The sequence below is a fragment of the Malaclemys terrapin genome, chromosome 17 (genome assembly GCF_027887155.1).
Source record: "Malaclemys terrapin pileata isolate rMalTer1 chromosome 17, rMalTer1.hap1, whole genome shotgun sequence".
Lineage (NCBI taxonomy): Eukaryota > Metazoa > Chordata > Testudines > Emydidae > Malaclemys > Malaclemys terrapin.
In genome coordinates, this window is record NC_071521.1 from 10,282,578 (window position 1) to 10,296,177 (window position 13,600).

At 41.0% G+C, this 13,600-nt stretch overlaps 1 protein-coding gene across 2 annotated transcripts in view; it reads left to right on the plus strand.

The window, feature by feature from the left end:
- The first annotated feature begins 439 nt into the window (after positions 1 to 439).
- Positions 440 to 13,600, plus strand: part of SETX (senataxin) — a 49,507-nt gene continuing 36,346 nt past the window's right edge. For both annotated transcript variants that reach the window (XM_054007101.1, XM_054007102.1), the window contains exons 1-6: positions 440 to 534; positions 6,869 to 7,052; positions 7,605 to 7,815; positions 8,004 to 8,113; positions 11,183 to 11,402; positions 12,531 to 12,650. In XM_054007101.1, the coding sequence (XP_053863076.1) occupies positions 6,870 to 7,052; positions 7,605 to 7,815; positions 8,004 to 8,113; positions 11,183 to 11,402; positions 12,531 to 12,650 (844 nt within the window). In that variant the 5' untranslated portion in view covers positions 440 to 534; position 6,869. The remainder of the gene's footprint in view (positions 535 to 6,868; positions 7,053 to 7,604; positions 7,816 to 8,003; positions 8,114 to 11,182; positions 11,403 to 12,530; positions 12,651 to 13,600) is intronic.

Below are 13,600 nucleotides of genomic sequence, written 5' to 3' on the forward strand. Positions count from 1 at the left end.
GCCCCAGCTCCGGGAGTCCCGTGGTCTGGATATGTGACGGTTGCAGGCTTCATTTGAAGATTTGGGGCTGGCAATAGAGGGGACAAACTTGCCCAAAGGAGGCACCATTTATGCTCCTCATTTTCAGGGACTGGCCCAGGTTCACCCAGGCAGGCTGGTGCCAACCTCAATTGAAACCAAGTCCTCCTCCTAGGCTAGTGCCTTGGACCACTCCTCCCTGGCCGCTTCTACGTCCCTCCCGCTTTCCCCCGCTCTCTGCTCCTCCCGACACACCTGCCGCTGGCCCTTTAAGACGCCCCCCCGCGCGGGGCCCCTCCAGGTTAGAGTTGGGCGCTCCGGGCCCCGCCCCGCCCCGGAGGAAAAACAAACTCACTTCCGGCCGAGACACCCGGCTGGGCCGGAAGTGAGGAGAACGTGGGGTGGGGGTTGCGCCGGGGGCTGGCCTGAGCGGGGAAGCGTTGGCTGGATGCCCACCGGAGCCATGGTGGCGGAGTAGCGCCGAGGCCCGCGCCCAGAGGCTGGCGGTGGGAGGAGGTGAGGGGGCAGCCGAGGGGGAGGGAAAGAGGAGAAGCCCCCGAGCCTGGAAACGTCGTTCCTCCCCCCCTCCCGAGCCTGTGGAGACTGCTCCAGCCCCCCCCCTCCGAGCCTGGAGACTGCTCCAGCCCCCCCCCCTCCGCCAGTGCCCCCCCCCTCCGAGCCTGGAGAATGCTCCAGCCCCCCCCCCCCCTCCGCCAGTGCCCCCCCCCTCCGAGCCTGGAGAATGCTCCAGCCCCCCCCCTCCGCCAGTGCCCCCCTCCCGAATCTGGGAACTGCTCCAGCCCCCCCCTCCGCCAGTGGGGGCCCCCCCGAGCCTGGAGACTGCTAGTGCTCCCCCCTCCGGGCCTGGAGACTGCTCCAGTTCCCCCTCCGCTAGTGGCCCGCCCCCCCCCCGAGCCTGGAGACTGCTCCAGCCCCCCCTTCCGCCAGTGCCCGCCCGCCCCCCCCCGACCCTGTGGACTGCTCCAGCCCCCCCTTCCGCCAGTGCCCGCCCCCCCCGACCCTGTGGACTGCTCCAGCCCCCCCCTTCCGCCAGTGCCCGCCCCCCCGACCCTGGAGACTGCTCCAGCTCCCCCTTCCGCCAGTGCCCGCCCCCCCCCCCCGACCCTGGAGACTGCTCCAGCCTTCTCCCCCTCCCCCCGGCCAGTGCCTTCCCCGAGGCTGGAGACTGCTCCAGCCTGCCCCCCCCCCCAGGCTGGAGACTGCCCCTGCCCCCCCCCCGCCAGTGCCCCCCTGAGCCTGGAGACTGCCCCCCCCTCCCACCTGCCCTGTGCCCTCCTGAACCTGGAGACTGCCTCCATCCTGGCCAGTGCCTTCCGAGCATGGAGACTGCTCCTACCTCAGCCCCCTGTTCCCTTCTCCCCTGAGTATGGAGACTAGTCTTGTGCCAGTGCCCCCAGAACATGGAGACTGCTCCCTTGCCAGTCTTCTCAGCCAGTGTCACCCGCAGTATGGAAATTGCCCCCTCCTCTGTTATTCTCCAACCTCTTCCCTACAGACATGCAGAGCTAGGAAGTAAATTCTTCTGCTTCTCCAGATCCCCATCACACTCTGTTTAGGAGCTCAACTCAAATCCTTACCCCTAGCAGAATTCCTCCTTTTGTAGAAAACATGTGTATACTCCACCCCTATAGGAATTGGGCCCCAGTTGCCAAAAAATCCCTCCCTGTTCTTCCACCACTCTCTTTCTGTCTTCCCTGCCATGGAATAGATGAGTCCCCCTCTGGGATGTCTTCACCTGTAGCTGGCATCAGGTATCACTCTCCCCGTGACCAGACCTTTCATTTCTTCCTGAACTGGCTGACACTTACCAGGCATTCCAGAGGCAACACTCCTAGAAAACACATACTTACTCTGTTCATGCCCTAACATTTTTTTAAAAACATTTAACGTTTTTTAAAACACTAATTGTCCTGTCCTGCCCTGTCCTGTCCCACAGAAGTTGTCTTAAGACCGTGGAAGGCTTAATGTTAAAGGGAGGCATCTAGTTATTTTGAAGTATATTGTACAGATGTTGCTGAAGTGCCTTTAATCACTCTTAGGCAGCATCTCCTGGTTTGTCCAGTGATGTGGAGCAGTTCCTTACACTGTAAGGAAGCCACTTGCATGTTGTTAACTTGCAAGGAGGTAACATCTGTCTTACTGGATAATTAATTAGCCAGTACTTATAGTGACTGGAACATGCAGTGCACTGTATGTGTTAAGTTTTTGTATATAGTTATGGTTGAATTCTATTTTCTATTCTAATCCTTTTTGTTTGGTTGCTCATAATTTTAAAACTAATTCCTGAGGTGCTGAAATTTTCATGGCTTGCTCTCAATCTGGAGGTGATTTAATCTGTTTTTGGAAAAACTGAACAAAATTGGGTGCGTTATTTTTAAGTTTTTAATCAAAAAGTTTGTATATGGGCTAATTCAATTACTTAAAATATAACAAACTTAGCTTGGTTTGTAGATCTCATTGAGATAGAAGGAACAGAAGTTTGAAGAATATTGGTTCAGTAATTTTAAAGTTAAAAGCATGTAAATAGGGAAACTTTGTGCATGCTTAGTAGAATTTTGCTGTACATCTTGACAGATGGCTCCAAAAAGATACAGCTCTTAAATGTTGGCGTGCTGAAGCACTTTCAAAAGTCAAAATTACTTCTCAATAATACATTAATTTTGGCTAACTGTGCACCTGTGCTTAATGTATTGCTTTCAGCATGCTTTGTGCTGGAAATGTATTAAAAATTGTGTAAGATTTTATTTTTGGCATTTGTAGAGATCATCAAGGACAAGATAGTGTTCTTGGTTTTGCTTGGTCTTTAAGTAATAAGCAACTATTGTAATTGTTGGAAGATTGTTAAATTAACTGGATACAGATATCTAAGAACCTTGGATGGTAGGTGCAACCTTTATGGAAAAGGAAGACTGGGGTATGTCATGAAATAAAGGAATTTGGGGCATTTTCCTGTCCATGATAAACAGCGATATAAATATAAGTAGAAGTGAGGTAATGCTTTGGAACAGAATGAAGATGTAACTTATGCAAAACCTGTTCTTCAGATAGGTAAAGTATTAACTCATTCCTTTCTGTATATGCTGCTGAATCTTTGACTAATAATCTTTTGATTACTAAGCTTGCATAAGCTTTGGTTATTTGACCTATCATAACACTGATTATCTAAAACTGAACCCTAACAGAAACTATTTAAAGCCTGAGAATGTGTAGTGTTAGAGATGGTGGAGAGTTTGAGATGGCCTTGTTTTGATTTTCACATTTGAAAAGCAGTGGGGCTAAGACCTTTGAGTTCAGAAGGCATTGTACAGCACGTAACAGAGGGCTCGGGGATTGGAGATTCTGGGCACTACTGTAATAACAATATTATTAAATATTTATTAATGTGTCTAGCAAATTACGGTTTCAACAGTCAATGATGTGCCCTTGTCTCATTGAATAAGGTATCCAGTGAATGAAGCAAGACTCCATAGGAGGCCTTGCTTTAATGATTGTGCACCTTGTGCAGGATAAGACATTCTGATTGTGCTTAGACAAATAGTTTCAGATTATAATTAAAAAAAAAAATCTAGGTAATTCCTTTAACAAAATCTTGGTGAGAGTGTTAAAGGTTGCAGGTAAATTCTCAGAAGTCAGGAAATGCTGGTTCTTGCTTGGATTATTTAGTGCAAAAACTAACTTGGGAGTGAGAATATTTGTAAAAATATACTTGGCCTGGTCTTCCTTTGTTGTTGTTGAAGATGGTTTTTATTTTTTTACTCTGCCAAGCTGTTTGGCATCCATATATTGCTATGGAAAATATTTTGATGATGTCATAAACAAAACCATATGACTTAATTGCAACATCAAATAGGAGAAGATGAGTTGAGAGAATTGCCCCTTGTTTAGACATAACTCTTGTATTATTAACAAGCCAGTGATGCAAATGATAGAAAAATGTGATAAGTAGATTTATAGTTAAGATAATTAAAACTTTCTCCAGTATGCATATTAATTAATGTTCATAAGGAATGGCATAAAATGAAGGAAACTAATTCATTTTTAAGCCAATAGACTTCCCTGGCTAAGTCAGCAAGATACAAAACACGCATGCATAGCAGTTTTGTTTATCTGGGGAATCTTACTAAGTTTTTCTTTTTCACTCACACTTCACGTTCTCTCAAAGTCCATATCAGTGCTGGGCTTCACTGTTACGGAACCATGTTCAAACATATTCCAGCAAAGCCCACAGAAATGAACTTGTCAGAGTTCAGTAGTGTTGTTCTTTGGCCCAGTTACAGCCCAATTCCATTTTGTAGTGGAGACCTATGCAACGACTTAACCTGGTAATGGAATTCAGATAACTGAAATTTAAGGTCTTGTCTAAGTTACATAACCAAGACAAGCTGTAAACTGGTCCCCAGATGTGGTGAGATTGACGGTGTAGACTGGCCCTGAATTAATTTCTGTCATGATTTGGTCACCATTATGACTCTTCACATGGTGGTGGTGGCTCTTTAATCTTAGGTTTTCTAAAAACTTAAATAGTAAGTTAAGTATTTAACATATACATCATATTCTCTCACCTAAGTGATCTCTTACTCTGTACTTAGTCCCATTAATTTCAATAGGGTTGCTTGACAAGCAAGGTACATCCCAATGTGTGGACAGTGGTGGCAGAATCTGAGTTACAGTTTACATAGTCTAATACAAGGGATCCTGAAACTTTTCAGTGTGGCCTATATCCTATTAGAAAAATTCTCATAGACCACCACTTCCTTTCCATTTATGGTTATGTAAGGTCACAGTGTCAAGTACAGAAACTGGTATCAGGAAAAAAAAATAGAAAAAAGTTTTTAATTGCGTTGTAATGCAGTTTAGCATCTGGAAGCAAGGCATGGACCACCAGCAAATGCTTCAGGGAAAAGCAGTGGTATGGTGACTACAATTTGGGCACCAGTGAAGGCACAGGGATGTTAAAGTTGTTGAAGATTTAAGATCCCTGTAATATTCAAATTAACTTGTGATATTTCAGCCAGTTTTTAAGAATAGGTGGGCTATCTTAAAATTAATAATTAAGAAAAGTCTACTACTTTTAAATATAGCTGATTTATTGTATGGTATTAGTGAGGATATATGTTAATCCAGCTGTAGGCCAGTATTATGCAGATGTATGTTTACTAGTCGACATTAACCAAATGATTTATTGGAATATTTGGTCAGGAAGAATAAGTCAATGTCTGGTCCTCGAATGTTTAGAATACTGTGGATTTGTGAAAATATTTAGAAGTGCTGACAAGAATTGCCCATTTTGGAGACTTTTATTATTTTAATTATAGTGACAGAATATGAACTTTGATTAGACTGTTACTCCAAGCTGTGCACTATGTTGTTTCATTAGGGGAGTCTCATAAACGCAATAGAAATTATCTGGATCTTATCCTCAATTTCAAGGCCATTAATATTTAGACTATTGCTTATGGAGTGCTAGTTCACCAAGTCCTCCTTTCCAAATGTCAGTGGTCATATGATAGCTAATTGCTCCTCACACAACAGATATTACTGATGCAGTTTAGGATAAACCCATAACAATTGAAACTGACACAGTTTTAGGTGATTGCTTACTAAATATTTCTCAAGGCATTAAATATGCATGTACCTCCACTTTCATAGCTTCATAAAGCAGTATAATACACCTCTACCCCAATATAACGCTGTCCTCGGGAGCCCAAAAATCTTACCGCGTTATAGGTGAAGCCGTGTTATATCGAACTTGCTTTGATCTGCCGGAGCGTGCAGCCCCGCCACACCCCCCCGAAGCGCTGCTTTACCGCGTTCTATCCGAATTTGTGTTATATTGGGTCGCGCTATATTGGGGTAGAGGTGTATTTGCCTAATTCAAGACTGTCCAGCAAATTGAGGAACTGTCCTTTTCAGTACCATTCCTGTGTGGGTTAAGTAACAATAAAAACCATGTGCACAAACCCTTTTTCATGAAAGTGAGTACCTTTTAGGAAGTAATACTAATAAATTAGGTTGTCACCCTAACTGATGCAAAGTGAGGAGAATGAAAATGTTTGATTCATAGCCAGTGTATATACAATTGGCATTAATAAAGCTGAGCACCTGTAGTTACACAATTGTTATATAGAATCTATTCTTGTTTGTTTATTATTAGCTTGGTAGAAGTGATAGAATTTATCTTAAACTGCTCTTATTCTGAATGTAGGGGTAGCCACTTGTGGAAATTTCAGGGATGACTAATAAACTGAAAAATCTTAAATCCATTTTCTTAAATTTAAGCAACAGCTTCATTGAACTATGAGAATCTTAAGGAGGTGAAGCAGAACTAATCAAACTTTGTATCGATAAACCCTTGTTTTCACAAACAACTGTTCTGATGCATACGTATATTAATGTTGTATATGTTGAAAGAGTTCATTAAAGTTGTATTGTGGGCTAGTTATGGATTCTTCAGTTAAATGCAAGGTGAAATTTTGTATATCAATGTTATCCAAATGTATTAATTGTAAGAGAAATAAAATACTTTTTAATTATTAGTTTTTAAATTTTGTTTTGTAGTTCACTGGGAACTGTAGGTGTTCAAATGCTCTGAAAATGAGGCCACTTTTATTAGGTGCATAAATATAGATATAAATGCTTAAACTTGGTCACTTACATTTGATTGTTTTGGACTTCATGTTTTAAAAATCATATATACACACTGCAGCTGCACATTACAGAAATCTTTAGCCCTTAGCATTGAAGAGATCTTGGTGAAATTGGATCTTATTTCTACTTTGTGTTTTGATGTCTAATAACTCCCTCCCTCTTTCTATGTGTGTGTCTGAAGAATGAGCACATGTCGTTGGTGTACGCCTGGTGGTTCCTCCACCACCCAGTTCCTAAGAACTTATGCTTCCAAGACTTTGTCCCCTGAAGATCGTGCAGCAGCCAATGATGATCTGTGTTACTGCCTGGAATGTGTGGTTGAATATCACAAGGCAAGGGATGAATTGCCTGGCTTACTGCAGGAGGTAATTGTCTCCTACTGAGCTGCACAGAATAAAAGGTTTAGTTGAGTTACCTCAGAGGGTGGGATTTGATGGTGGTTAGGTCTGACTGAGGGAGAGGAATTTTGTGAGGGCTCTGTGTTTAGCTAACTATTGCAGGAAGCGTATGCTGCCATTTAATTGTAAGTTCTTGTAATGTGCTCTATTCCTGTATTTAAATACAGAACTTTGTCCCAGTTATCAGTCTTCTGTCTAAAATAATGATGAAGCTATTAATTTTATTCAGAAATGAATAAATTATTCAAAACCTTATTCATTATGTACCTACAATTTCTGACTGCCACTAAAGTTACTTTAATGATTCTATAATCAGTCAATTCCAAATTGAAAATGTTGCTGATGATCTGTGTCACCTGAGTTCCACACCCAACTGTTAATATTTTCTTACAATGTCTGGAAAGTAACTTTCCAAAACAAAGTAATGAGCTCTTAGAATCTCATCAGGAGTTCCACATGATGTTAAACATCCTCAGTCTCAGCAACTGTACAAACTATTGTTTCCTTTTCCCTGAATAGATCTTATGGGAGTTGGAAACCTCCCGTCTCATTGACCACTTTGAGAAATCCATGAAGACAGATATTGAAGAGGATGATGAATTATTTATAGTGGATGACAATGGGGAAACTAAACTGTCTGGTTACACAGGCCCGGATTTTGAGAACAACCTGCGTGTACCTCTTCTAGAAATACTGAAATACCCGTACCTGCTGCTACATGCACGAATCAGTGAGTATCTCATGGCTTACACTTGAAAGAATCCAGTAGTCTCACTATTGCAGAAGGTGAAAATAATTATTTTAAACGAGCATTAGTGAAATGTTTAGTTGCCCTAGTAATATTTCTTTAAGCAGTAAAATAACTTCGCTTGCCTTGGTTTTGGTTAATCTCTACCATTTATGTCTCCTCTTGTTTAGGTGAGCTCTGTGTTGAGGCTCTTTGTAAAATGGAACAAGTTAACTTCTCCTTTCAGGTCTTTGACAAACATCCAGGCATTTATCTGTTGTTGGTACACCCCAATGAAGTGGTGAGTTATTTCTCCTACAATGAGACTACAATCAGAAAAACGAACTCACTTTAAGCTTTTACTGGGCACTTCTGTTTCAGGGATTTGATTGTGTATATCTATCCTTGTTCACATTTGGCAATGAGTAATAAGCCTATTGTTTCAAAGTTTAAACGTTTCTGCTGTATCCTCCTCATATAAACAATCCATAGAAGCATGTAACCTTGATTAATATGTCTTGGCACATAATATTCCTATCCATGATAATAAGTGGTTGTTTTGCAAGAACAGCTGTTCTTGCAAAACAAGAGCATGCAAGAAAAAAGTCAGTGAAAAGGCATATTAAAGTCTGCAGACTAATCAATGTTTACTGTTTAATTTGAGCCATTTGTAACATTAACATTTTGGGTGTTATGTGGCTTTTCTCAAGGTGGATAATAGGAGCACCTAACAGTTTAAAGCATTTAATTTCTATTGAGTCTTCTCCTAATTTCACCTGTTCTGGAGATTGAGCCTCATGCTGAATTGAGAACCTAAAGAAGCATGTGTTTTTCAAAATAAAAATGTACCCAAAGGAAATTCCACTACATAGTCTGAGTTTAAATAACATTCAGATTGTTTTTCCAAATTCTTGTGATTAAAAATAAAATCAGAGTTAAGATTCAAAATTCAGCATGATTCTTCATTCTCCTTTTTTGGCACAGGAAGTTGTTCAATTAGAATTTGGATAGGAATACAATTATACTGTCAATTCAAAGAAAATGGAATTCTTTTGACTGTAAAGAAAAGAATTGACTGAGAATGCGGGGTGGGGGATCAGAAGTGAATGAGTGGAGGGCAATGCATCATGTATTGTGCAAATGAAGTTCATAAAGTGGAAAGTGTGGTACAGAAGCTCACAATGTGTAACTCTGAATCACTGATACCTGTCAAGGAACAAAAGCTATGGGGCTTTGTTTTCAGAAGTGTTGATAACTTAAAAGTTCAGTTAAAGTCAATAGGAGTTGCAAGTGTTCAGCATCTCTGAAAATAAAGATCTAGGCTTTCAGGCTGAGTCCAAGTATATTTTGTATGCCACTCTTTCCAAGGTAGCCAAATACAATGTTCATACTCCAGCCTTTTTTGTGCTAGGATGTTGAGTCTCTCCATCTCGGTATCATTTGTTTTTAGTCACTAAAAGCTATATCCTTGGGTAGTCTGAGGTTCAGTAATCTTGGAATTGCCTCCAATGTGAAATAGAAGTGGTGAGAGTGGCACTGTCAGTTGGAATAAGAGACAGTCCGGAACACTCTTCCTCCCCAAATCCTTTAATTACAGAGCATTCCCATAGCATATATAGCGACATAGCACACAGAGTTTGACATTACCAGCAGGCACAGTTGTCCTTTATTTTATTGGTCTTCATTCTGAGACCAGTGGAGGCTAGATGGTATTTTTAATTGTATGTATCTGAATGAGATTCGGAGAGGGTATTTTAATTAGGCCAATCCTAGACCACAATGGGAGGTCTCTGTGCCATATGTTCTTGTTTGAAGCAGACCTTGAGGGCATTCATAATGTAGTAGATGACAGTAGCTTATCTCTTTTTGAACCCAGTCCCTTAAGGAATGGTAACAAAGTGGAAATTTCTTGGGATACCCAAGTGCATCTGGGTTGAAAGTCACAGGTATTATCAAAATTGTGACATTTGCAGGCCAAATAGCGTGGGAAGGCCAGAAAAAGACCTAAGCAAGTAATTGGTACAGAGTTGGATAAGTGTGAGAATGCCCCTTGTCATTCACTCCCTTGACATAAGTTTAACTCTACAGGGAGACTTAGATTATCCTATAAAACTGCCTCTGTATACAGCATAGTGTGAAACTGTAGGACCCCAACTAGATCTGCCTTGATCTTCCTGGTAGCTTCAATAGCTGGGGAAAGGATTGAGGAGTGGTGGTTATATAGAGTCCACAGAACACCTGGATCTTAGGATGTAAGCCCTGGTACCATTGAAGGGCCTGCTATGTATCTTGAAGGATTCATAGTACACCTTAAGACTAAGGAGGGACAGAATGTCCTTCTTAGCTCACCTCCGAGAAAGTCAGTGAATAGTTTGATATGAGCAACTTTGGGTGTGTAGATCAGGAGGAATATAAGGGTTATAGTAATCTAGGCAAGATATTCATCTTAATATTTTATTTCACAGGAAGAGGTGAGTATTTGTAATTTTTTCAAGTTATTTGATATTGTGTCTAACTGTGGATCCAGACTTTACTTGACAGAGTTTGAGAGCTGGTATGGATGTGGATCTGTAGGCATTTTAGGGAGGCTACCCATTGAAAATTCTGCCATTCAAATTGATGCATAAGCTGGTCCTGATAAATGCATGGGAGATATATTACCCTATTTTATAATCTGACAATATACTGTATATAACATTAGAACGGCCATACTGGGTCAGACCAAAGGTCCATCCAGCCCAGTATCCTGTCTTCGGACAGTGGCCAATGTCAGGTGCTCCAGGGGGAATGAACAGAACAGGGAATCATCAAGTGATCCTCCCATCACCCATTCCCAGCTTCTGGCAAACAGAGGCTAGGGACACCGTCCCCGTCCATGTTGGCTAATAGTCATTGATGGGACCTATCTTCCATGAATTTATCTGTAGTCCTTCAAATGTGTCAAAAGATGGATTCTGCTCGGTAATAAGTAGACAGGCATCCTTCACATACAGCATTAACGTATGGTTGCTGTTCCTTAATTGCACTTATGTCTATGTTAAATGTTGATCAATAAAGTTTCAAGGATATCAAACAAGTCTAGAGATAAAGGGTGCCTCTATCTTGTGCCTCCAGTGAGTTTTTGCCCTTGAATGTATGCTTTCTAACTCTTTTGGATTTTTTAGATTGCATTGCACACAGTTTGTAATATGCATGGGGAAATGTTTGTTTATGTTGGAAGAATACTTGAGTCTCACTTCCAAGAGCTTGCCCTCAGTACAAATGTATTTGACCACATTTTATTAGGAATATGGCTGCTAAACTTAGTTTTTTCTGTGATTGCTGTTTGTTGTATTCCTTCTAGTAATATTTAAGTTTTTTTAATATATAGATTCGTCGATGGGCCATCCTGACAGCAAGAAATTTAGGGAAAGTCGACAGGGATGATTACTATGACTTACAGGAAGTGTTGACTTGCTTGTTTAAAGTCATTGAGTTGGGACTGTTTGACAGTCCTGATATTTATAGTTCTTCAATGATTGAGAAGGGGAAACTCATTCTTCTGCCATCCCATTTGTATGATACCACCAACTACAAAAACTACTGGCTTGGTGAGTGTTCGTTCAGTAGTGAGCTGTATCTGTGCTTGCTCTCCACCCCCCATCCCGGAGGAGGGTGGTGACATTTCTTTCAAGTGGCAGGCCAACCCCTATGAGTGGAATCCTGTGATTCACCCCACTTCTAACTGAACCCCCAGGTTACAATGCCTCTTGTTTCCCAAACATTTTACCTCCAAGAAGTCCAACTGGATTTTGCCCTTGCTACAGAATCCTCTCCAGGAATTGGACCAGCTGGTAAATGCAGTAACAGAGAACAGCTTTTTCAAAACAGAGTATGATTTATTTACTCTTAGGAACATTACAAGGAGAAAGAAAAGGGTTAAAAAAAAACCTAAATGCATATTGCCTTACCTAAACATAGCCTTTCCTTGCTAGTTTAAGTAGGTTCCACTTGACCCAGACACCCCTCAAGCATTGAAGCTTGGTGAAACAGGTTGTACCTCTGTAGCTGCTGCTGCCTCTTTGACAGTCTGAACCCCATACAGTGTCTCCCCCTCAGGACACAAGCTGTCTTTTATTCATTTCAAAGGTTTCTTTGAAAGTTCCCACCTGAAGATCTCCTACTGTTTCAAGTAGGGCTCCTGAACCTGACCAGACTGGCTTGTTCACTTCTCTAGATGGGGTTTGGAGGTGCCTTCATCCATTAGATTCTTTGTATTGTCCAGACAATTGAATTCTGTTTACAGCTATTGTTTTGGGTTCATGCAGGATTTAACCTTTAGTCACCTTTTAGCCGGCAATACAGTAACCACCAAACCCACAGGTATATCCACGTTCTTCAGAGGAATATTCATTCTGCAAAGTTAGAGTTGTTGAAATTTCAGTTAATTCTCTTTGGATCTTGTCTCAGTCCCTATGACGTCAGTACAATCAAAGTTCTTGAAATGTGTAATGCATTTTGGGAGTTGTCAAATAGAAGAATACTAACTTCTCTGTCCAGGAGACTCAGTAGCTTATTTAAATTCATCTGCTTCAGATTCCTCTGATGCTGATCATTTCCTCTGAGAGCTTTCATTGCAGTGAGCTTTGGAAAACAGTACTATTTAGGTTTGCCAAAACTTGAAGGGGAAAAAAAAGGATCTCGTACACAAACGTAAAGACAGATTGCTTTCATTGCAGGTATCTGTATGTTGCTAACAGTGCTGGAAGAACAAGCTATGGATTCTTTGTTGCTGGGTCCAGATAAACAGAATGATTTCATGCAGTCTATACTTCACACCATGGAGAAACAAACAGATGGTAACTAATTTTAACTGATGAGGCAATGATAAATGGAGATTAAAAATGGATTATGAACAGTCATATTCTGGTTGTGATATAATTCCTAATAGAACTTACTACTTTTGTCGAACAAATTATTTTTGGTATAGAAGTATAATGCCAAAGACAGGGTTTCTCAGACTTTGACATTTCATTCCTTCCCTGATGTGAAGAACAATATTTGGACATACCTTGAGACAAACACTGAAAAACAAGGTTCAAAGGGACTTAGATAAGTGGAGAAAAGCCCCTTATGGCTTTATGGAGCCATATGTAAAGCGTTAGGTGAGGGCAAACTTTTTTTCCCCAATTACTGGGTGATTTTCTCTTAGAAGAAATGGTACAGTTTTTTCCATGTGGTATGTATTCTGGCTCTTGCATCCTAAAAGGGAAGAAGTCGCTCTTCCAGGATTGTTTTTACCTTTCCTGGAAGCTGAATTTCCATATCCTCCTGATTAGTGGTGTGAGAGACAATTGAGTGAAAACGGAAAGTTCACAGTTGTGTAGTAACTCTTTTAATTTGCAAAGGTAACATTTCAAACTTTGTAGTTCCTGCTAATTATTTTTCAGATCCTTTTTCTGAGACTTGGACGTTTTTAATTATTTATTAGTTTCTTTTTGTAATATGAGAAGAAAAAGATTGGATCTTTATAAGTGCAATTTTCATTAAACAAAAAGTTTATAATCTTACATGAAGAAGGAAGAACACATGTACAAGAAAACTGTATAATATCATTATCTCAGATCTGAAGGAGCTTTAAAAGGAAATACCCCTTCAGTAGTTGATAGATTATTCTATTTTAATTAGCATCTAGATGAAGAAGGAAAAGAGGAGGAGGAGGAGAAAAAGTTAAAATTACTCAAATTGTGGTAAGAGTCTTCTGTATATACGAGGATCCTCTCCTTTTTTATCCTTTTCCTGAGCTAAT